Here is a 24944-nt window from a genome sequence, read left to right as displayed (position 1 = left end):
GATAGTAAGAATTCCTACCCTGCCTACCTCCCTTTTAGAGTTACTGTATTTCCCCATGTATAAGATGCTCCCATGTATAAGACGCACCTTAATTTTGGGGCCCAAAATTTGAACAAAACTGTATTACATAAAGTTATTGAACTTGTTTCATTCATCATAAAATTCATACAACTCCTCATCACTATCAAAACTCCCAACCATTAGCTTATCCTCATCTGTGTCTGATGACGAATCACTGTCTTCATATATTGCCTCGTCCTCAGTTCCATCTATGGCATTTGAAATCTACAACCACTGTATAAGACACATCTGGTTTTTAGACGCCAAATTTTTCAAAAAAGGGTGAGTCTTATACATGGGAAAATACAGTATGTCACTAGAGAAATAAAGTTTGAAAGCATGTGGTAAGGAGTAAAGTACCAATATAAATGGTAAATATGACTGCGCTTCGCATTAGTAGTAGTATTATGAGAAGTATGAAATTATTCAGGTAAAACCACTTGTAAAATTTAGCTATTCTCTAAAGGGTACAAAAATATGTATACAAAAATGTCACTATAAAAGAAGAAAACTAGAGACAACTTAAAAGTCTATCAATGGGAGGCTGGCTTAATAAATTACATACATAGTCCATGTAATGGGATTATTATGCAGTTGTTAAAAAGAATGAGTTGGTTTTATTTATGAAAATATAGAGATGACTAAGATACAGATTAATGAAAAAGATGCAGAAGAGAATGGACAAATATCCCATTTGGGAAAAAAAAATGGGATGAGAGTGAGATGTCAATATGTAAAATCTAGCATCTGCATAGAGCACTTCTTGAAGACAACAGAAGAAACCTAATAATGGATGCTTGTTGGGCTCAAGGATGGGAGCAGGAAAGCAAATTCATTTTCCCTTTTTATTCTCTTTTGTGTTTCTTAAAATGCATGATTACTTTATAATAAATTCTAGTTTAAAATTCTTTTAGAAACTGCAAGACTTTTCCCCCTTCCCTGAGCAGAACAGATTTCCAGCCATCTCTGGCATCTGCTAAGCTATGTTTACCTGCATTGAAGTGAGGTAGCTTGTCGTTAATGTACATCAGGCAGTAAGCACTAACATTTCTCAGGCCTCCATAGGAATCTCTCTCAAGTTCTTCCCAGGAAGATTCAGTAACAGAGATGTCATTGTACTTGAGCCAGACTTGTCGGGGTTGGTTATAGATGTAGGCCCAGTAGTGTCCAGCATTTGCTTGACCTTCATGAACAAGAACTGCATGCAAACGATAAGGCACCTGCAAATCAGATGGCATAGTCCTCAGATTCAGCAAAGTAACCTACAAAGTTCAGGTTATTAATATTCAAAATTATTCCCAACTACCAGACATAAGAAAACTATTTATATGTGTGGTTGATACAGGGTTCACATTAAAAAACACCTTACGGAGTTTTAAGAGGAACTAACAAAATCATGGCCCTGGAATCTACCAATTATGTCTCAGTTCCCGAATCTTTAAAACCAGACAGTTGAACTAGATGACCTCTTTGTGGCCTCGTTCAACTCTACACTCTTACTATTATATAATAGTAGATCTAAAACCAAAGATAACCTAGACCTATTTGTCCTCCCAATTCTAAACTCAGTTTATCTAAAAACTGAATCACCTTGACTACTCATGTTGAGAAAACATTTACCACATTTGGGATCTACAACAAGTTTAGTGGCTATCTTGTCTTATACCTATTTTATTTGGTACCAAAATTTAAGTTAGCATATTTCATTATGAATCAGTCACATGGTCCCTATATTTCTTCTTGTGAGTAATCATCCACCTATCTGGGAGAAGAGCCTTTTAACCACATATTTGTTTGTTTCAACATTTGAAAAGCATTTCTTTTTTCAATATTGAGAAAATACAACTGCCAAGTAACTACTGGTGGAAAAAAGGAAAGTCAGCCATAGAATTAAATTAAACTTACATTTAAAATTAGTATCTTGACATGTTTTTACTGATGAAATTTCTGAAATAATACAAAAGAAAAAAATGGGGAAACCCAAAGCTTACACTATGCATTCCTGCTATGCAACAGAACTGTGCCTCCATGCAACCCTGGAAACAGAGCTCCTTTCCTCCAGCTATTTACACAGAAGCCACTAAGAGATCATGCCCCTAACTGGAATCTCTTTTTCCCTCCATGCCCAGAATGTTATTCTAAACAAAAATTTATGTGGATAATAAGAATTTCTGCCCTGCCTACCACCCTTGTGGAGTCATTAGAGAAATAAAGCTTGAATGCATGCTGCTAAACAAAGGCTTTACAAAGGATAGGTAACTGGCCCTCTAGTTCAGGTTTTCCTCATTGTACTACTTAAATACTACTGAATGAGAAATTTTAATTAATATTGGACAGCAAATCTTTCTAATATATCAAAAAAAATAACACATGGCAGAATCAAAACAAATGTATTTTGGGTTCTATTGGTGGCAAAAGATATACTGCTTTTTTTTAAGTCTAAAATAAAGAAACAGAACATGACCTATTTCTTTCCTAAGTTTATTCTTATATCTCAGGGAGCTTCCCATTCAGTTTCAAAGAAAACTATCCAATTTTATTTTTGTATCTACAGTTAGCATCATTAGAACATGCCTTGACTACTTTCCCCTCAATTTCATTCTACCTGATGAAGGAGAGGATCACAGTACATCTGCTCAATAGTCTGGGTAGTGCTTGCAATACAGTTCTTTAAATCTGTTAAAAAAGAATACTTAGTTAAAATGATTTCCATATCACATAGGCTGTTTCAATTAAGCAGCGTATTGCTTATCTGTACCTGGGGCTCTAATGATTTCAGCTTCATTCTATGAACCACGAAGGAGTACACAGTTTTAAAGCAGCATTAAGAAGGCTTTTATATAATTTAATATAATTACATTAAGATTTTAAAAAATCATCTCTTATAATTGGCACCAAAATTTGTTAAAGAAGAAACAGCCTATTTAGAAAAGAATTTTAATGGATCGCTTGGGTGTAAAATAAACGTACCAGAGACAGCACCTGAAGGAAGGTGGCAGAGTAAGGCAGGGCTAAATTTCTGTGAATGAGAACTTAGGAGGAATCTGGATTTTTATTTTATTTTTCTGCTCCCCAGATAAAAGAAGAAATGGGAGGAGGAAAACTCTGAGCAAGAAGACCACAAGGCCAAAGGACCTTTAAGAACACAATGCTGAATAATTCAATTTTACATTGTGTGCATTGCTCAAATATTCTCTGCCTCATTAACCTTCAGTAAAGCATACTTCATATAGAAAAGAATTTTAAAAGTGGAAATCCAGGAAAAGTAAATTCTAAGTTTAGGTTAACTGCAGCCAGAGTTCAGATAAACTGCAGGAAAAAAAACATCAGCAGATACAGAAAAATCCTACCCAAAGATGGTCACGAGTGCCTAAGCTATCCAGAAATTCCCGGAAATGTTGAGGAGGGAATCTAGGAGGGATCTTTCCATAGTTGTGTAATGGGAGTGTGTGTGGTCCAATCTTACAGAGAACTAAAAGTATGAAAGAAACCACAATCCCCATGCCAAAATTCAACAGTCTATATGGCAAAGACAAGAAGTATACCCAAGGTGCCTAACTTCCAAGTATTCAAATAAACAGAAAAGGCAAAGAGTAACTGTTTGACAAATTCTAAAAGTGCCAACCTTGTATATCTTGTTCAATCTCACTCCTCCACCTCTGAAGACAGCTCTTAACAAAGTTTATCTCCTCATCTGTGACTGTTCGAGGAGCTGGGTGTGCAGGCATTTCCATGGAAGTCCGGGAAGATGTAAGTGGTTTATTCATTGTCTTAGACTTGTGTAGAGAATCTTCAGAAGAAAAGATACTTTCAACATCCTGAGAAGAGCTTTCTTTACTTGTACTGAAGGAAGACAAAAATCATGTTCATATGGTAATTTCCAAAATATGCCTTGGCCTAAATTAATGTGCTTTGTAAAGCAAGCTGCTATATGAAAAAGTACAACTATAAGTTGGTGAGTATTTACTCTGTACAGGTACTGAGCCAAATCTTTCCTTTAACAAAACTTGCTTATGAGGCAGCTACTATTACTATCCCTATTATCCAATTACAAACCTAAGGCTTAGAAAAACTAAGCAACTTGCCAAACTTCATCCAGCTAGTAAATGATGGAGAGGGATTAAACCCTGAGCTACCTGAGTCTATGGCTCATGATCTCTGATGACTTGTTATAATGCCTTCTCATTAAGAAGGGAGGAGAGGGAACATAAAGAACAGAAGACTGGGACTGGAAGAATCGAGGAATCAACTATAGTTTTCAGGATGTAACTGACTAAAGCAGGATGGATAGATGAATCCAGGAAGAAAATATACAGAGCAAGAAAAATGAAGTATCATCTGAACATCCAACTCACAGGAATACAAACTAGGTGGCATCCTGGAAAAGGGACAGGGGGCAGGACAATCCCAGCTCGATCACTCCTTATAGCTCAACACCCAGAGAAAGTTAGCAGCCTCAGGTACGTAATCTAATACTCAGCTCTAAAATATAAATGTTAACTTCTTTACGCTACTGCCCTAACCTAACTGAGAATAAAGCACGTAAAGTAAATGTTAATTTATCTACTAATTAACTATTGTCAAACAAACTGCACATTGACAAACTGGCAGGAATATAAGCTTCTAATTATACTTAGGTTTCTGTTTCACACCAAAACTGAAGAACATAAACTTCCTTTGGCTTTGACTTAGAAGAAACCCTAACTCCCTACGACTCCCACCTGCTCTGTCATACATACAAAATAATGGAGAAAACCTCTTCCCAAAGGACCCATTCATATGGAAAAATAAGCCCAACATAAGCAAGAGAGCAGGTATCTCAATCTCAGAAGAGAACACACACACACACACACACACACACACACACACACACACACACACACAGTAACTTTAAAATCCAGTAACATCAGGCAGTATGCAGTATTAGCTTATGTGATTAAATAGACTGCCCAACTACTTTTTAAAAACTAAAACCACTTATATTTCACAAAGAACATGAAAACATTCTATAAAACATCCAAACAGAGGAAGAGTATAAAAAGTAAAAGAATCCCCCATCCCTTGACTTGCTTATGCCACCCTCTAGAGATAATCATCCTTAACATTTGGTATGTTCTATCCAGATATGCACTTCTATGCATACACATGGATGAATCAATATTAATATGTATGTGTGGGAGAGACTTGGGTAAATAGTTGGGTTTTTTAAAAATAAAATGCTAACCCTTTTTTACGGATTCTAGTGTTTTTATCAGTCAGGACACACCCATCAAATTTGATCCGAGCTAGCTCTGGCGGTTCCTCCAGGCCACATGGCTGGTGCAGGGGGCTGAGCTGGAACAGAACTAGAGGGCTCCCTGTTTCTTCACTGGATAAGCCCCTCGAGGCTAGGCTTCCATTTCTAGCCAGTTCTTCTCATGCTTAAAATTTCTATTTATGAATAAGTCTCTCTTCCCTTGATGTTTATTTAGTCATATGCATACTTTTCAGAAGACAGGAGAAGAAGATGTTTGGGAGAGCAGGGCTGAGGTTTCCTCTGAGGAAGGCCTTTAGTGGCAGCTATCTTATAGCTAGCTCAAAACAGGGCAGCCCTGGTAGAGCATCAACACTATTCCAGACAGTGCAAGAAGCCCCTGAAATAATCCCAACCACCCTGTGCGCAAGACGAGTGCACATGTGGGAACTGGGAGCACTCTCCCAAGTGACAGCTAGCAAAACCCTTCCCTTTAAGACAGAGTTCACAGCCCTTGAGCTCATATGGGGTGAGTGTTAAACAGGTAGAAAGATGGCCCATATTTCAAATTAAACCAAAAAAATACATCCACATTCGAATATTTTGTTTTGTTTTTATTACCTTTCCTTGGACGTCAGGTCAGAAACCGGGCAGCGCACTGAAGAAAGTGGTAATGTCACCCTCGTGTCACTCGGAGACGGAGAGCTTTCTGAGGCAGGTTTCGTACTAGCAAATTCAAGCACATACTTCAGCATGTCCGGGAGCGGGAAGCGAGCTGGGCCCGAGCCATACTTCACATACCTACGAGGAAAGACAACGGGACCGAACTGTCCACGCCGGTCTTGGATTTGGGGGCTTGCTGACAGAAGATCTGTTATTGTGTGAAGCGTCAATGGAAAGGCTTATTCCTAAATGTTATATAATATCTAATACGTTACTCAAACAATCTATAGGGCCAAATTCTCTAACTACAAAAGTAAAAATTTCTAACAATCTAAATTTTAATACCTGGCAGAAAACATTTTAAATGTGCTCCTAATCAAGGTCATGTCAGTTATGCCTCCTCTTGCTATCACATCACATTTAGGCTCTGATCATAAAGTAATTTCTTCTTCTTAAAGAAAAACAGAACTATTACCAGTACTCAAATCTGAAAATAATGCTGGTGAACTAGTACACAAATGTTTTTCCCTTGCCACCTTTTAGATCAACAACTTTGCAATTAGGAAAAATGAAAGAAAGCTGAAAATGGGAAGTAGATGTTGATAAAAGTCTGAGTTTAAGGAAACTGGCAAATTTTTCTTTTGCAGAGTCCTAAGTACCCTATTATTCATACACTCATTCAATAGCATAGGCGAGCATAAATTATTAAAGATTTCTTTGGGATTAGTAAATAATAAATATCTTAAATATGTAACCAAAAGTAACTAACAAATTATTTTAATAATACTCAATATTCTGCCATTACTAGCACGTTAGACTCAGTAAAAAGATTCACTTTAATGAATTCTATAGTTCACTATAGTAAACAGTTTAAATAGTACAGTAATTAAGTTGACTGGTTGGTACAGGTAAATTATAATTCTGGGATTCCATTTACGAAGGATAGTCACTTCACATTTTTCTTCTCTGAATAAAGTGAAAGAAAGAAACAGGTATAGAAGTAGGAAGAATAATAATTGTCCGTTTCTATATTAAAAAGGACATTTTGAAATGAAAATACTAGTGGAAAATAAATAGGGCGCAACTCAAAGTCAACTACATGTTAGAGGGTATGTAACAAAGACACTCATCTTCACTAATTTAAAGGAGAAAGAGAATGATTTCTCCTGTGGATTTGGCTGTCACAGAGAGTTACAGCTTTCATTGAAAAGGATATTGAATATGCAACGTTAGTGGAACCCTAAAGAACGGTTCTATTCTTTAGATTGTATTTCCTTGCCTTAATTCCAAATACTATTATCTTATTTACACTCTATTTTAATCTTTCAAGATTTACTTCCTCCATGAAATCTTTCTCAATATGCCATTCCCCCCAACACTGGAAAGAACATCTCCCCTCATTGAACTCCTACAGTACACAAACTAAACCTTTTGTCTATCCCATATACATGGTTAATATCTTCTTCTTAAGCCCTCAATGTTTGTTGAAAGAATTAATCAATACACGACTGGCCTGGACCAAAGAAAACATTTTCTTACTAGCAATGTGGCACTGATAATCCGTCATAGGATTTTAAGCCAACATTTTACATCTGTAACTCTTTCCAAGTTTGCTGTATTTTAATATGATACTCATTCAAAATTTCACGAAAAAACTTCTCTAAGAAAGTTATCTTCGGGCCGGCCGAGTGGCGCATTGGTTAAGAGCTGGCTTGGGATGCCAGCTCTGAGCAGCAGGGCCCCAGTTCGGATCCCACATGAGGGCCAGTGACACTGCCCTCTACAGCTAAGATGGTGAGCAGGAGCTCAACTTGGAGCTGGGCTGCCATGAGTCGCCGTCGACGGTGTAGGCTGCAGCCCCTGCTGCAATGGGCTGCCATAATCTACCGTGTGTGGCCAGCAGTCGGTGTGAGCTGCCAAGAGCCGCTGTGAGTGGCCGTCCAGAGGCCGGGAACCGATCTGCCTCACCCGGGAAGAGCGCAATGATAATACCAACATGAGCCAGTGAAGTGACGTCCTCCACAACTAGATTGAAGAACAAAAGGACAGCAACTTGTCTGTTCCCCTCCCCCAATTCCCCAAAAAAAACTTTAAAAAAAAAAAAAAGAAACCTATCTTCAATTTTATGACAATCGTTTTCCACTTCCTCTACTGAATTTTAGACCAACTACTTCATACAATGCATTACTTATATTAATTTAGTAGAATCAGAGCAAAAGTAGTTTTAAAAAAGATGTCTATACTGTACATAAGAAATCTTGTTTTTAATATTATATCAAGGTATCTGAGAGAAGAAATGGTGAACATTTTTAATTCTTTTTTAAATGATAAAAGTAATGCAAGTACCTGGTAGGAAAAATCAAATACAAAATGTGCAAAAGAAACATAAAAGTCAGCCAACCCCCATCTCAGTTCTACTACCTAATGGTATCCATTAACAATTTCTTGTATATTTTCCCAGGAGTATGTCACACACAGACAAGCAATTTAAAAAAAAATTACCCAAGGAGAATTATCTGAAATTTAAAAAGTCATTTTATTGAAAAAAGAGTAATATCATACTATAGAAAATGCTCCAATACACTATCTTTAAATCTAAATAACCCAGAATGCCTCATTGGTTACTGGTAAATGGAGAATTTCTGAGCTATAATACATCAGGTATATTTGATTCTATAAAAACAATTAAAACTTTCCAATCTTACGAAGTACCACTAAAACCTTAAACGTAAAACACTGCTACAGGTGGAGTCTATAAATCCCTCCCAGGACAGAACACGAGGACTCAACCCCCAGTTTAAGCCTGTATTAAGGCAAATAGGTGGCCCGTCCCACTACATCTTGCACAAGTTCTTTCTACTGTGAGAGAGGAAGCTGGGGGAGGGGGACTACAGGTGCAAGGCCTGTCATGGGCTGCATGGAAAGTGTCGCCTCTCAGGGAAATTAATGACCTAGTAACGAGGTGGGTAGATGAGGGGTGGTGGCAGCAGCAAAACTGTTAAGCAGATAAAGGGGGGAAAAATCCACTGATATTGTATAGGATTCCTTCTTAAATGCTAAACCAATGGGCTCTATCTTGACTAGAATGAAATGACACTGACTCCTCCTTAGGGAGTCATAGGGTGATTCCACAGAAATAGTGCAAAACAAATGAACAAAAGGGAATGATTCTCCATAAGACAAAAGACTTTGTATGTGTCAGAAATATTAGCCCTTTTAATCAGTTATCAGTGCTCTAGATGGAGCCGCATTGTGGTTTTATTCTTTTACTTCTTACTTTTTACATTTTTAATTTTTAATTTACACTTTACACTTTTTACTTTACTTTACACCTTTCCCAGACAATCTAGAAACTGTTTTCTCAAGACAAAGGGTTTGGAGTACTGTGACAGTTACCTTTCTCATGTTTGTGAAAAAGAGGGCACGGGGAGTAGAAAAAGGGCTATAATATCAGTATTTGGGTTCTCTGCAATACACTGCCAATAATTAACTGTGTTACTCAGGGTCATCTAAGTCCCTGGGACTACTCTTTGCCCATGGATACCATTAATTAGCTCATCTCGAAGGCTCCTTCACACTTAGAAAAAATTCTTAGCTATTTTATAAAACACACTACTTCATACTTAACCCTGAATTTTAAATATAAGCAAATTATCTGATTTTAATGTTCTACTCTTTTATATTTCTAAGCACAACTCACCTTTCCAGTTTTTGCTGCAGGACTTTTACTTCTGCCTTCAACTTTCGAATACACTCTCTCTTACTTCGAATAAGCTCTTTGCTCCTGTACATGTACCTAAGCAAATAAGCCCACAAACACAATTTATATTTAAAAACATTAATGACACAAAGTCTCAGCAAACTAGGGATACAAGGAAACTTTCTCAATCAGACAAAGGGCTAACATCATACTTAATGGTGAAGACTAAAAGCTTTCTCCAGGGAGGCACAGCCAGTACAATGACATAAAAAAAGAAAAGAAACACAAGGCATACAGATAGTAAAGGAAGTAGAACTGCCGTTAGTTGCAGATGGAATGATAGTCAATCATCTACATAGAAAATCTCAAGGCATCCACAAAAATACATCAGAACTAAGTGAATTTAGTAAGGTCAAAAGATACAAAGCCAGTTAAAAAAGAGGAAAAAATCTTTTGCATGTCTGTACACTCATAAAGAACAAATGGAAAGTAGAATTTAAAAAATTACAATAACATTAAACATGAATTTAGGGATAAACAGATATGTGCAAGCCCTATACACTAAAAATTACAAAATTGTTGAGAGAAATTCAAAGACTTAAATAAATGGATTAAAGGAGTAAAAATTATTAGGATGTCAATTTCCCCCAATTAATCTATAGATCCAATACAATCCCAGTCAAAATCCCAATGGCTATTAGATAGAAACTAACAAGCTGATTCTAACATTTATATGAAAATACAAAGGACAAGAACAGCCAAAACAATTTTGAAAAAACAAAAGTTGGAGGAGTTATACTATCTGATGTCAAGATTTACAATAAAACCACAGTAATCCAACAATGTGGCACTGGCATAAGATTAAACAATAGACAGAACACAGACTCCAGAAATAGACCCACAAATATAAGTTTAATTAATTTTTGACAAAAGTACCAAGATAATTCAATGGGGGAAGGAGAGTCTTTTCAACAAATGGTTCTAGAATTGGACATCCACATGGCTTCTTTCCCCCTCCTATAAAAAAACAAATCCCTTTTTCTCGTATTATATTATATATATATATATTTAATATATATTATATTATATAATATATATTATATTATATTATATGTATTATATTATATATTTATATTATATATAAACTCTAAATGGGTCATAGGCATGAATTATGAATGTAGGAGTTAAAATTACAATTTTGGGGGGAAGAAAAAAATAGAAGAAAATCTTTGTGGCCTTGGGTTGGCAAAAATTTCTAAATTAGAACACAAAAATCACAAACTATGAAAGAAAAACTGATACATTACACTTCCTGAAAACTAAAACTCCTGCTCTCCTAAAAACACTGAAAGAGGGGCGGCCAGATAGCTCAGTTGGTTAGAGTGCGAGCTCTGAACAACAGGGTTGCCTGGTTTGATTCCCACATGGGCCAGTGAGCTGCGCCAGTAAGCTGTGCCCTCTACAGCTAAGATTATGAACAATGGCTTGACCTGGAGCTGGGCTGCCATGAGTGGCTGGCTGCCAGCGTGAGTGGCTGGCAGCCGGCGAGAGCTGCCATGAGCCACCGTGAGCGAACATCCAATGGTGGGCAGCCGATCTGCCTCAGCTGGGTACAGCACAATGATCATAATACCAACATGGGCCAGTGAGCTGCATCCTCTACAACTAGACTGAGAACAATGGCTTTGAGGTGGGGGGGTGGAGGGTGAGGTGGGGTGAATAAATAAATAAATGAAAACACTGAAAAAAAATAGAAGAGACAGCACAGGCAGGAAATATTTGGGCTTGTATCTAAAATATATAAAGGACTCTTAAAACTCAGTATGAATACAACCAACCCAGTTAAAAAGTAGACAAAAGGTTTGAACAGACACTTCACCAAAGAAAATATATAAATGACCATTAATTAAGTACATGAAAAGATGCTCAACATTGTTAGTTATCAGAGAAATATAAATCAAAAGAAAAAAAAGGTATTCCTACAAACCCACTATAATGGTTAAAACTAGAAAGACTGATAATTCCACATATTGGCGAGGATTTGGAGCAAATGGAGCTCTCATACAATGCTGGTAGGAATACAAAATTGTACAGCCACTTCAGAAAACAGTTTGGAAATTTCTTATAAAGTTAAACATACACTTTTCATACAACCCAGCAATCTCACTCCTGGGTATTATACACAGAAGCACTAAAAACCACACCAAGAATTGTATGTGAATATTCATAGCAACTTTATTCGTAACAACCTGAAATGTCCATCAACTGGCAAGTGGAAAAAAATATTGTGGTACATCCATACAATGGAATACTACTCAATATATTAATGAACAAATCACTGATACATGCAACAACATGGATGCATCCCAAAAACATAATCAAAACAAAGAAGACAACCACAACAGGGTACATATTGAATATTAATGTCCCTAATTATGACATTCTAGAAATGCATAACTATAGGGCCAGAAAACAAGTAAGTAACCAAGGCCTGGGAGTGGGGGAAAGGGATGGACCACACAGGGGCACAAGGGAACCCTTGGGTGATGGAAATATTTTATATCTTGACTGTGATGATAGTTAATGGGCTATATACACATGTCAAAACTCACTGGCTATACACTTAAGAATGGTAACTTTTTTTGGATGTAAGCTATACATCACTAAAACAGACTAGAAAGAAATACACTATGGTTACTCCACATACTATCTTCACCCCCAAATTAGCAGGGCTTTCACCTAAAGCCTAACTTCTCAAATTATAGTTCAGAGATCAGAAGCATCATTAGCTTCTTAGAAATGCAAACTCTTTGGCCCCAACCTAGATCCACTGAATCCAAATGTGTATACTATCAAGCCCTCCAGGTAATTCCTGTGCACAATATACTTAGTATGGACTCACTTCCACTGATATGAGTCAAGAAGACAATCAATCACAGAACTTACCTGTCCATATAAATGATCTGAGGAAATTCCAGCTTATTGTGAATTTTCTCTGGCTGACCAAGGGACTGATTGAACTCAAATCTTGAGAGTTCAAAGGTCAACACTGGAGGTAGCTTTGTAAACCAACACTATGTCAGGAATAGAAACATGGGAGAAATAAGTTATTTTTAGGAAATGGCAACAGCCAGATACAAAACATTCCTCTTCATATTTGTTCTTTTGGTATAGAATTTATATTCAAATCAAACTTATGCTAAGAGCTTTTGTTTAATCTCAAATCCTAAAGGAAATGACCACTTAGAATCATGCCCTCTTAAAGAATATGGTTAAACATTGCTCAATACTCCAAATTAATAAGCCAGTCAACAGTATTCTACCCAAATGTCATCCTCAGAAATAACCACCCTTAAATATGTGAACTGCACCAAGCACCTACACAACTCATTCATTAAGTCATCAGTACTGAAAAGACATTCGAAACCTAAAGAAAATGGCTAGCCTAACCAATGAGTTAGAAATTATTATCTAAGCAGCATATAACTAAGGAGACAACTGTCTCCATGAATCAGCTAAAAAGACAAAAATGTGTGTATATATTATATACTATTTATTTACAGTCTACTAACATAATCTGAATCCCCTTTATATCTAAAAAGGAAACTTGAAATAGCCTCATGATTATGACTTCTCAAGTTTCTCAGAAAATCTGTAAATTCCAAGAATTTACAGATGTCTCTTAAGGGACCCAGACAAATGAACCTACAATGTTACCTTGAGTTTCAAGAATAGACAGCCCTGACTTATACAAAAGATCTCAACTGTCATGGATCATTGATGAGAAAAAGCTAAACCAGGAAAGGCATTTCTGTTCAATTCACCTGTATACCAGAAGTCTGTACAAATAGCTTTAAAATGTTCCCTTTACCAAAGGTATAAACAGCTATGCTCCCTTCACATACCCTTGTCGACACAAGGTGAATCCAGATATCCCGTCTGACTAACTCAGGGCTAAATCTAAACAAGCATAATGATTTTCTGTTTACAATTTTTTTATAAAGAGTTCCCATCCTTGAATAAAAGTCTCCAGAGGACTAAGAAGCTAATGAACACTCCTTCTCTTTTTAAGAGCATGTATCAGCTCCACGCAGATGGTGCAGATGTCATGCCTCCCAATCAGGAATTAGCACTTTCCTTGAAAAGCTAGGGAGGCAGTAACTCTCTCAGTTCCAATGCTGCTCTACCACTAATGCACTTTGACAAGGCTCATGTTAGGCCCCCTATTTTAATTCAAGCAAGCTTTTTTTTCTTAATTACTGAGCTGGACTCAGAGAAGCCACAATTTTGTCTCAAAATGTATGATGAAAGGAGAATAATCCAAGCTGTGTGGTGTTGACAACACACTAATACTTAATGCAACTCACTAATTCTTAACCCAGATGGAATTTTGAGATATTAATTACCCTTGCTCTCCCTTTAACTTCCCCCTTTCTTTCCAACCCACAAAAATAAAATAAATGAATATAAAAGTAAACAAAAACTTAAATCAAAGGCAAAGTTTATCACTGAAAACAGTAAATGCTATAATAGGGAAAATATTCTAAATGGCATACCATAGGAGTTAATCACTGTACTTTTACCCTCCGAAAATATGGAGGCAGTGGGTTCTCCCTACTCAGGTACAGGTAGGCTTCAACAGAAAGAGAGAAACTTGATCATACTTAAAACATCAGAAGCAGCATACAACCTTTATATGATTTAACTCAAATGCATACTTTTAGTACAGAATTTATCAAATACTAAGACTCACCAACTTATATCAACTCATGAGAAACTTCAGACAAATTCAAGTTCTGTTAAGTGTAAAGTTGTTTAATATTTGATGGGAAAACCACTTGCCAAAAAACCTCAGTCCTACTTAACTGGCTTTGTCACGGGCATACCAAAAAAAAAAAAAAAATACCCAACTCACCTCTTGTCCATACTCCACTGAATGAGCGGAAGGAAGCAGCTCCACGTCACCCTCCACCATGGCCCCTTCCAAACATTCGTCTAAGTTGCGATAACCATTTACCTGAAGGGGATACTGGCCGAAGGTCTCATTGTTACAAAAGGGCTTTCCTAGACAAAGAAACAGATTGCTTTTTAAAAGACATCACTCACGCTAGCTAAAGCCTTTTTTTCTGGTACCACAGAGACAGTATCTTAATTCAGCAACATCCTGAGAACTGGTTAGAAGTGCACTTAAGCCTGTTTGGCAACTTTTAATGAGCAGGTGGATCTAGGCATTGATCATTAACAACTGCTAACATTGCAAAAAGGAAGACATCATGGAGATATCAAATGCCTCCTAATCAAGACTGTCCCACCACATGTGAATTTGTCTTGCCAAAAGAAGCCTTACCTGAATCCAGTAAAACTCTAGCTCCAAATATCAATTTACAAAAAAAGGAGTAGAGAGGAACATGTTAAACTATATCATGGCTATGCAAACAGCAAAATTTCAGAGTGTGGGGAACACTAATACGAGAGAACCAATAACTCAGTTTCTTAAAAAAAAAAATACACATACACACACACACTTCAAGAAAAAGAATGGCAGGGGGAAGAGAACAGGTTTTGAAAAGAGACTTAAAAGACATATCAACCAATCATAAATGAACCACATTTGGATCCTAATTAAAACAAACTAAAAATAAACACTCACACTTTCCCTCCATGTACATAATTATAAAACAAATTAACAATTTGAATACGGACTAGATATTTGATATTAAGAATGTCAGAGGAGTAAGTAGATAGGGGTTAGATGGAAAATGACTGGCCATGGGCTAATGGATGCTGAGTTCATGGGGTTTTATACAGGTCTATTTGTATGTGTTTATAATTCTCCACAGTTGAACAAAAAAAAAGCTTATGAAGTGTGATCCAAAACTATGGTGAATGTTTAAATTAAAAAAAAAAATTATTACAGTAAAAGACACATTGCCATTAATCTCCCTCAAAATACTCCCCTCACTTTGAACACACGTCTCCCACCATTCTTGCCACTTTCTGAAGCAGTTCTGGAAGTCCTATTTCATGAGTGTCTTAAGTTTGGCTGTCATGGCTGCCTCGATGTCCTGAATCGATTCAAAACGTTTACCTTTCACGGTCATTTTGACTTTGGAGAAGAGCCAGATGTCACACGCTGCCAGATCCAGTGAATAAGGTGGATGAGGACACACTGTAATGTTTTTATTTGACAATCTGCCATATACCAAAAGCGATGTGTGACATGGAGTGTTGTCATGATGGAGGATGAAGTAAAGACACTCACAAAAGAGAACTTCCAGAACTGCTTCAGAAAGTGTCAAGAATGATGGGATAAGTGTGTTCGAAGTGAGGGGAGTATTTTGAGGGGGATTAATGGCAATGTGTCTTTTACTGTAATAAATTTTTTAATGTAAACATTCACCGTATTTTTCGACCACATCTCATATGTGTCCAACATGCAGCTTATGCCTCTTTTGTAGACAGTTTTGGCAGTCTAACTCAATAAAACCTTTTGAGATTAGATATTACATTGGAAAAAACAACTCAGAGAAAACTGAGTAACATCACTGCGTGTCTGACATTAATACTAGATTTGGCCAGTGCAAACGTTATACAATATAACAACTCTTAGATAAAGACTGGGCTCATTTTATAGATGAAGAGACTGATAATCCAGGAGCTCACATAGTTTGCCCACAATTACACAGACACTAAGAGGCAGAGCCAATATTCAGACCTGCATTTGTCTTACTCTCAAGGCTTTTCATTATATTCATTATACTGCCTCCCCAAATGGACACAGTAATACAGGTTTGCTCACAGGACTAGCATTAACATTTAGAGTAGAAAGTTTACCTTCACGAACCCCTTCAGTGAGGAAAGTACCATAGAATAGCTGCACCATTGGATTTTCAGATTTCTTCCTGGGGTTGCTGCTTTTAAAAAAAGAAGACAACTCTGTTATCATTTGGGTCAGATAAGCACTACACTAAACCCAACCATCATTCAAAAGCAAAAATGGTACATTTTCATCAAACTCCAAAGAGGAAAGTATGGTCTAAAATAAGGAACAGATTATTTCAGTTCAAACATTCATTGAACAAGTATATGCCCAGCACAGTGCTAAATTCTGAAGACACAATGAGGTATGATCCCTGGCCTTAAGGAGCTCAAAGTGTAACAGGGCAGTCACACATGCTATTTTCATACACTGAATATACAATATACATTTATATCCAATGATAGCTGTCGGAAAGGTATAAAAGTAGTATAAGAGGTAACAATGAATCCTCTTGTGCAGTTCTGCAAATAAACAGGGAAAAGCCTTCCCAGTGGTACAATGGTAATGGAATGAAAATACAGTCAACCCTTGAACAATGTGGGGATTAGGAGCGCCGATCCCCTCTAGTTGAAAATCTACTGCAACTTTCAATTCCCTAAAAGCTTAACTACTAATAGCCTACGGCTGATGGGAATCCTTACCAATAACATGAAGTCAGTTAACACATATTTTGTATGTTATATGTATTATATACTGTATTTTTACAATAAAGTAAGTGAAAGGAAACACTAAGAAAATAAGAAAATATGTACGTATAATTTACATTCATGACATACCTAACTTTTTCTTAATTTATTTGATATATCTAAGCTACATGGTTTGTCTGCAAGTTTTTTCAAATTGTCACAAAATCTCCAAAAATTTTTCCAATATATTTACTGAAAACATCCATGTATATGTGGACTCATGCAGTTCAAACCTGTGTTGTTCAAGCTCAACTGTAGTTTATTTCTTCAAGCCCATCTTAAATTGTTAACTATATAAGTTGCTATTTGCAAAACTGTTTTATCTGTTTCTTCTACCTAGAGTTAAAACAACTTCGAAACAAATTTCTCAGCACCTGTATTAGATAAAGGATACCTGTATTATTTGACCTGAATTTCACTTCTATCAGTGACTGACAGGAATAAAAGCTATTCTCTGACACTCATAAATCATCTTAGATTAAATTTAATGTATCCATGTTATACCATCATGTTCACATCTAGGATTGATTTAACCTTTTAATACATTTTACAGCAAAGGCTATGACTTAACAAAGTTAACAGTTATGGGGGTGACCAGTTAGCTCAGTCAGTTAGAGCACAGTGCTGATGGCACCAAGGTTGCTGGTCTGATCCCTACATGGGCCACTGTGAGCTGCGCCCTCCCTAAAAGAGTCAACTATGCCATTGTAGCATGAAAGCAATGTGTAACCAATGACCATGGCTGTTCCCCAATAAAATTAAAAAAGAAAATAAAAAAAGTTAACAGTTATGGCCCTTTTAGTAAAAAATTGTAGGTTAACATGATTATCTATATCCTCAGAGGGAAAAGCCATAGGCAATGTGGATACACAACAACAAATATCTGAGGGGTTACCCCATGAGATTTGCTAACACAGCAATTTCTACTTGAGACGAATAATTTTCTCCCATGTTATAATTCTCACTGGACCACTGTGAGTAAGAAGGATGTACAAACAAATCCTCGACACTCACTTAACATTAACAGCTAGCTGGAACGCGTCCTCTAGCCAATCCAGGAGCTTGTGTGTGAATTCACTCACATCTTGCTATAAGAGAGGTACAAATTGCACAAGAGTTAGACCCAGTTAGGGAAATGAACATTTGCTTTTATCCCACCAATGACTAAGATTCTATTACTATGAAAGGATTTCTTTTTTAGGGCCTAATATCATGGAGATACTAGAAATGCTGGAACCCATCAACTACAGATGAAACAGAAGGCACATCAGGCAACCGCTAAGTTGTCTCTAGGAGGAAACTGGAACTCTATGACTTCCAGCCACATCTGCTTGTAACAAACAAACAAAATCTTCCAGTTAGGCCTTAAAAAAAAGGTCCAAAGAACAGACGGTAGTCCTCTAGAATTTATGAATGGAGAAAGGAAGCTTTTATGAAACGTTTTGTGAGTTTTGTAGAATTGTATGACCTTTAGATAAAAAATTGTTATGCCACTAATAGTGACAACTTTGTTTTTTAATAGGAGGAAGGGAAAAGAAAGCACTAACATCTAGAAGAGAAAGATTTCTCAGAAAAGCTGAACTCGGGTATAGATAGCTTTAAAAATAAGATTTCTATCTGGGCCATCCCAACATAAAGGTACAAAGGACTTTACTTTTCTCAGTGACCCTTTGCTAGAATTCACTGAGATACTTTCCAGCGTCCTCCGACTTCAGCAGCCTCTGTATGATTCTGTTTTTTCTGATACTATTCTTCTTCCCTCTGGAACTGCCAGCCTCCCCCACAGAACTCACTTTCTCTCTCTCTCTCCACAGAACTCACTTTCTCTCTCTCTCTCTCTCTCTCTCCCACAGAACTCACTTTCTCTCTCTCTCTCTCTCTCTCTCTCTCTCTCTCTCTCTCCTGTCCTTCGGCTTTATAAAGGGCAAAAGCAGGCATTCGCAGTCCTGCTTAGTCATGGTCAGTTTATTACACAGTTAAAATAAAGCAACACTACAGTAATACTAACAAGGCATAATTTCAAACTCCGCAGAGTTTGAGGGAAAACATATGAAGAACAGCTTTCTTATACCTGCTGTTCCTCAGGTGATCGGAACGCTCCCTTTAAGAGATCCAGAGCTGCTGAAGGGTCGACAAATTTGCGATTTGATCCCATCATCAGAGCAAACAAATACTGAAGCTCTTGCATGAACATGATATTTCTCTTTTCCTGCAGAAAAGACAGCAATGTGTACTCTTAACCTCTTACTTGTAAAATTAGAACTTATAAAGAGAAAAGCTGTCAATGATCACTCCCTAATTTATATTTAACTAGATCTAGACCAGGGTCAGGTCTCAAACTATGTTACAGGTACTCTGATAAGGTTGGCATAGGGCAGGGGTCAGCAAACTGTGGTTCGTGAGCCACATGCAGCTCTTTGGATACGTCCATGTGGCTCTGAAGTAAAACTGAAAATGAAAATAAAACTACCATAGTTTCATTTATAAAATTTTTAAAGGATATTATTCACATAATGGTGATTTCATTTGTTTTATGGCTCCCGAATAATTTTTATGAGGGACAGGATTGGCTCTTCCATCTCAAAAGTTTGCCAACCCCTGGTAAAGGGAATTACTTATACTACTGAAAGAATATCTATGTAGAAGCCAGAGAGATAACATTGTCAGAAGGGCAAAAATGTTTGTTTTCTGAAGCCGCTGTCCTCCCTCCTGTTAGGAAAGTCCATCACCAAGGTGAAATCCTGGGCAGGTTTAGATCACTGGCAGGAGGCGCTATCCTTGACGAGCACAGACTAAAGCCTCTTCTAAGAAGGCCCAGGTCTCCAGCATCAGGCCACCTATTCCGCATCGCTTGGCCTGAATGGCTAAAAGAGCAGTGAAGGATGAACAGGGCTTTCTGAATCTCTCACCCAGATGCAGACATGCTGAGGCCATCAGGGTGACTCATCACTTTCTTGGAACTGTTTTTCTAATTTTACTCCTACTTAACTTTACATTTTGAAAACCCTTATTTCTTATCAAAAAGAAGGAAAAAGAGCCATTTGGAAATGAAAACAATATTAGCACAAGCAAAAGAGCATCGTAGTTATCAGCTTTAGCCCAACATTTAAAAACTCTTTGGGATGAAAGGGACTAAACAACGGTGAAGATTCCACAACAGCAACTTACTGTGTGACTTGGACAATTTTCAAGCACACTCTGTGGCAGACTATAGCTGAGAACAAGTCTTCGAAATTCAGGCAACTGAAAGAGAGACTGAAATAAAGAAAGAAATGGATTCATAGCCTTTCTTTCAAAATAAGTGCAGCAAAAAAATACTTCTTTTACCTTACAAGTACATATAACTGTCAACGTAATTCTACTTCTGTTATGTCTAGGGAAATAATAATGGCTATGCGTAAAAATGTAGCTGAAAGAATGTTCCTTCTTTTAGGAAAAACCTAGACAACCTAATGGCTAAGAAGAGGAATAGATTAAATAAACTATAGGACGTTTATACAATGGAATATTATGTAGTCATTAAAATAATTTTGTAGAAAAAAATATTTTCATAAAATGGACCTGCTACACAGCAGTGAAAATGAATGATCAAGAGCTACACGTATCAACATGGATAAATCTCAGAAATATATTTTGTGTGGGGAAAAAAAGTTGCAGAAAAATACAGCATTACAGTGTTTATATTAAGTATAATTATATATAAACAATATTATATATTGTTTAGGGATATATACATGTGTGGTTACATCTGAGGGGAAGGGGGGATGTGACTAGGGATGGTAGCAACAGAGACTCAACAGCACAGAGATTTGTCACACTTATTTAGGCAGCCGGATGGTGAGTACAGCAGTGTTTACTATTCTCCACTCTGTCACAGTATTACATTAAAAAATTTTTAACAGCAAGTATCTCTTGCTGGCAGAATTGGGGAGAAAGACTCTATCATTTTATAAATCATACATTTTCCCACTATGATTATCTTTTGAAAGTTAATGTTTGTTTTTTTTTTAATTCCCTGGTACGACTATAACCCCTCATCCCAACATACTCCTCAAATGAAAGCCCTTCCAGCCTGTATGCTGGAACTCTTGAAGCAGCATCCTGAGCAGACAAGAGGCCTCCAACTTCCCTCATTCAATCACAAGCCTTACCTAATGGTTCCACCATTAGGGTAGGTGTACAACTGCACAGGGAATTTAAAGTCAGGTCACGCTGCTACACCAAAGTTCTATCTGGAGACAGAGCGAGATTGCTCAGCTCTGTACCGGCCCGCTGTCCTCTCTTTCCACCTCACCTGTCTACCTGACACATCTCCATTCCTCCTGGTTTCCACCTCCTGCTCACCACCCCATCCCATTTTCCAGGACTTCTGTTCTACCATAATAAAAATGCCTTTACATTGTCAGTCACATCACTCCACTCCAAAATTGAGCTTGCCCCAAAGGTGTCATTGTTCTTAAAACCCACAAAAGTGAACTCCCCACTTCCTAATCCAATTTTGATATGACCCTTCAACATGTGCTGCTGCTTCTTTGTTCTCTGTATCCTTTAATTACATCCTCCTCCTCCAGTCATCAAAGTTTAGAGCTTCAGAATAATGTTCAAATCCTTTTCCTTTCTTAACCGTCTACATCCAATAAGAAAGAAGTCCCCTGGACTCAGCCTCCGGGATGCTGTTTATAACCACCTCCTCCCTACCAGTCCCTAGCAGCTGCTATAATTAAACTCCCATCACTGCTCACCTGGATCACTGCACATGGTCTCCTTGCCTCCAGGACTTCCCTTGTACCAATCCACTTGCCACGCAGGTTGTTTTATCTTTCTAAAACGACCAAAATAAAGCCCCTGACTCACTGAAGACTACCATCTGGTAATAGCTCTTCTTACTAGTCCAAGTCCTGTCATCCTACTAGGTGACTTGAGTCAACATCCAATCCATGGGACATTAGCTCTACCTTCAGAATTAATCAAGAATCCAACCTCTCTCTACTTCCACAACTACCAGCTTAGTCCAGGCCACCATCACCCCTCACCTGAATGACTGCAGTAGCCTCCATAACAGGTCTCTCCACTTGTATCCTTGCCCACTCCATCTACTCGCCTCACAGCAGCCAGAGTGAGCCATTTAAAACTCAGGTCAGAAACAGCTCATCAGTCCTCTGCTCAGAACACTCAGTGACTCCCCATCTCACTCAAACAAAAGACAAGTTACTTCCCAACTTCATCTCCAATGACTCTGCCCTCTGCTCCTAGCACTGCAGCCAACTGGGACTCCCTGATGTCCTGTGAACACACCAACCCCGTGAACACACTCTTTTCATCTGAAGGTATTGCTCCATGGTTTCCCCTACCTGGAATGTTCCTTCCCCATAGCTGCCTAGCTCACTCCCTCACCTCCTATGTACCTGGCAAATCTTCCTTGGCCTAACATCATAGTTTGTACTGCAACCCGCTTCCATTTCCCTTACCCTGCTGTTTTTTCTATCACACCATCATAGTCTAACATATTATATACATTTATTTAGTTAACTCGTTAGTTTTTCGGTTTATTGCTCCTTACTTGTCTTGCCTCACATGAATTTTAATTCCATAATGGCTAGGCTCAGTCTTGGTTTTGATCACTCCTATATCTCAAGGGCCTAGAACAGTACTAGACCTACAGCAGGTGTTCAACTAGTATTTGTGGAAGGAACACATGTTCATCCATTCAGCCCAGGGACCCTTCCACTTTCTGAACATCTTCTCTCCAAAGACATGTTCCTCCATTCCATCTCTATACCCACATCCAAGACCACACCCAGGGTATGTCAATACCTGAAAAACCGCCAATTCTCAGATCACAAATTCAGCAAGTCCCACTCTTGAACCATAACCTGTCTCCTGGCTTATTTGTTCAGCTATCCACAGGACATCTGCTCTTTGTCTTCACCAGGAACCCAAGCAAGCTGACCTCTTTCCTTTCTCCCTAACCTATCTTCCATCTTATCTTCATTTTTCCCTCTCTCTAGCTTTGATTCCATGGTCTTTAACCACCCTTCATTACAATCCCAAACTGTGCTTTTGTCCTTTCATTGTACCCAGAAATCCTCCAACCTAGAAGAATTTAATTTTCCATTTAAGAGTTTTAGAGGGCTGTTAAGAGGAAGTCCCAATAGAAACAGGACATAGTAATATCACCATACATTCAAGGGCAACAACTTCAAGTAGACCTTCAAATTTTTAGAAATCCTACAATTATATTCTGGTGCCAAGGGTTCCCACTGTCTGCAACAATTCTTTTAAACTTACAATCTACTGAAAATCTGACTCTATTACTTCTCCACTCTGTGCCAGAAAATGGCTGCTTATTTCATAGAGGGGGAAAAAATGAACTACATCAACTTTAACTTGCAGTCACCATTTCTTTCTTCTCCTTTCCTTACTACTCCCTTGCCCCTTTCCTAGCCCCTCGCTGTATGCTCTATCTCCTGTCCTCATGCCTTCTCAGAAGCCTTACTCAGTTATCCCCTCTATCTGCCAGTTCTTTTCAGTATCGCTCATAGGAGTGAAGGCTGAGGGGTATGTGAATCCAGGGATGGTTCTCAATCTCTCTAGGAAAGAACTGACTGATGTCCTTAATTCTACATTACCCTCCTAAATTCTATTCTCAACACAGATGCCAGTGATCCTTTTTAAATGGAAGTAGGATACCGATTCTCTGCTCCAAAGCTTACAGAGCTTTCTCGTCTCATATATTGGGTTGTCGGAAAAGTCATGACGTATTTTTGCAATAAAAAACATAGAAAAAATATGTCATGACTTTTCCGACAACCCAATATAATCCCGAAATTCTCTTAATGACCCCAAGCTCCCCAGCCCACCTTCACTACCTTTCTAAGCTCATTGCTGTCTGTCTACCCTCTCCCCCATCACTCAGTTCCAGACTGCTTCCTATTTCTCAACTCATTAAGCAAGCTCCTGAACCTGGGTCTTTTTACTTGCTGTTCCTTCTGTCTACAATGTTCTTTATGTAATTATATGAAATGTTCTTTATGTAATTATATGGTTCATTCCCTCGCCTAATGTAGGCCTCTGCTCAAATGCCCACCTTATTTGAAAAGCCATACCTAACCACTCTAAATAAACAGCAGTTCTCCCATCACTATGCCCCTCTAACCCTCATTCATTCATCTTTATGACACTTATCACCACCTGATCCATATTTTGTTTACTGTCTGTTCCACTCTTTTTAAAGGAAACTCTATGAGTGTAAGGGCCGTTGTATTCACTGCTGTTTCCCCAGTGCTAAAACAGTGCCAGGCACATAGTAAGTTGAATGAATCCATGGATTTTGTGTGTGGAAAAGGAGGACTCTGTTTTTGGCTGACGAGCTGGATCAGGTATTATGTCAAGTGCTATGATGGCGAAGGCTGCAGGGGCAGGATCAAGTGCTATGTTGTGGCCATGTTAGGTTTAATGCCTGGAGATACTTCTAGAGAGGCAACTCTCTCTCTAGGGCAGCGGTTCTCAACCTGTGGGTTGCGACCCCTTTGGCGGTCGTACGACCCTTTCACAGGGGTCGCCTAAGACCATCGGAAAACAAAAAGATATTTACATTACAATTCATATAACAGTAGCAAAATTACAGTTATAGAGTAGCAACGAAAATAATTTTATGGTTGGGGGTCACCACAACATGAGGAACTGTATTAAGGGGTCACGGCATTAGGAAGGTTGAGAACCACTGCTCTAAGGGAATTCACCCATGCCCTTTGCTTTATCACCATGTATGTTATGATTCCC

At 38.0% G+C, this 24944-nt stretch overlaps 1 protein-coding gene across 13 annotated transcripts in view; it reads right to left on the bottom strand.

Annotated features, from left to right (window-relative positions):
• USP28 (ubiquitin specific peptidase 28) overlaps positions 1-24944 on the bottom strand; it is a 60669-nt gene that overhangs the window by 10909 nt on the left and 24816 nt on the right. For 8 of the 13 annotated variants that reach the window (XM_019665265.1, XM_019665269.1, XM_019665270.1 and 5 more), the window contains exons 6-16: positions 20331-20417; positions 19234-19371; positions 18177-18250; positions 16491-16570; positions 14572-14720; positions 12603-12730; positions 9657-9752; positions 5915-6094; positions 3686-3903; positions 2666-2736; positions 1052-1280 (exon numbers count right to left, since the gene is read on the bottom strand). In XM_019665265.1, coding sequence (XP_019520810.1) covers positions 1052-1280; positions 2666-2736; positions 3686-3903; positions 5915-6094; positions 9657-9752; positions 12603-12730; positions 14572-14720; positions 16491-16570; positions 18177-18250; positions 19234-19371; positions 20331-20417 — 1450 coding nt within the window. The remainder of the gene's footprint in view (positions 1-1051; positions 1281-2665; positions 2737-3685; positions 3904-5914; positions 6095-9656; positions 9753-12602; positions 12731-14571; positions 14721-16490; positions 16571-18176; positions 18251-19233; positions 19372-20330; positions 20418-24944) is intronic. The other 5 variants (XM_019665268.1, XM_019665272.1, XM_019665275.1 and 2 more) reach the window with 1 other exon arrangement.

This window comes from Hipposideros armiger, unplaced genomic scaffold, assembly GCF_001890085.2.
Source record: "Hipposideros armiger isolate ML-2016 unplaced genomic scaffold, ASM189008v1 scaffold_437, whole genome shotgun sequence".
In the NCBI taxonomy this organism is placed as follows: Eukaryota; Metazoa; Chordata; class Mammalia; order Chiroptera; family Hipposideridae; genus Hipposideros; species Hipposideros armiger.
Note: the sequence above shows the minus strand (reverse complement) of the source record. Positions and strands in the feature narration are given on the sequence as shown.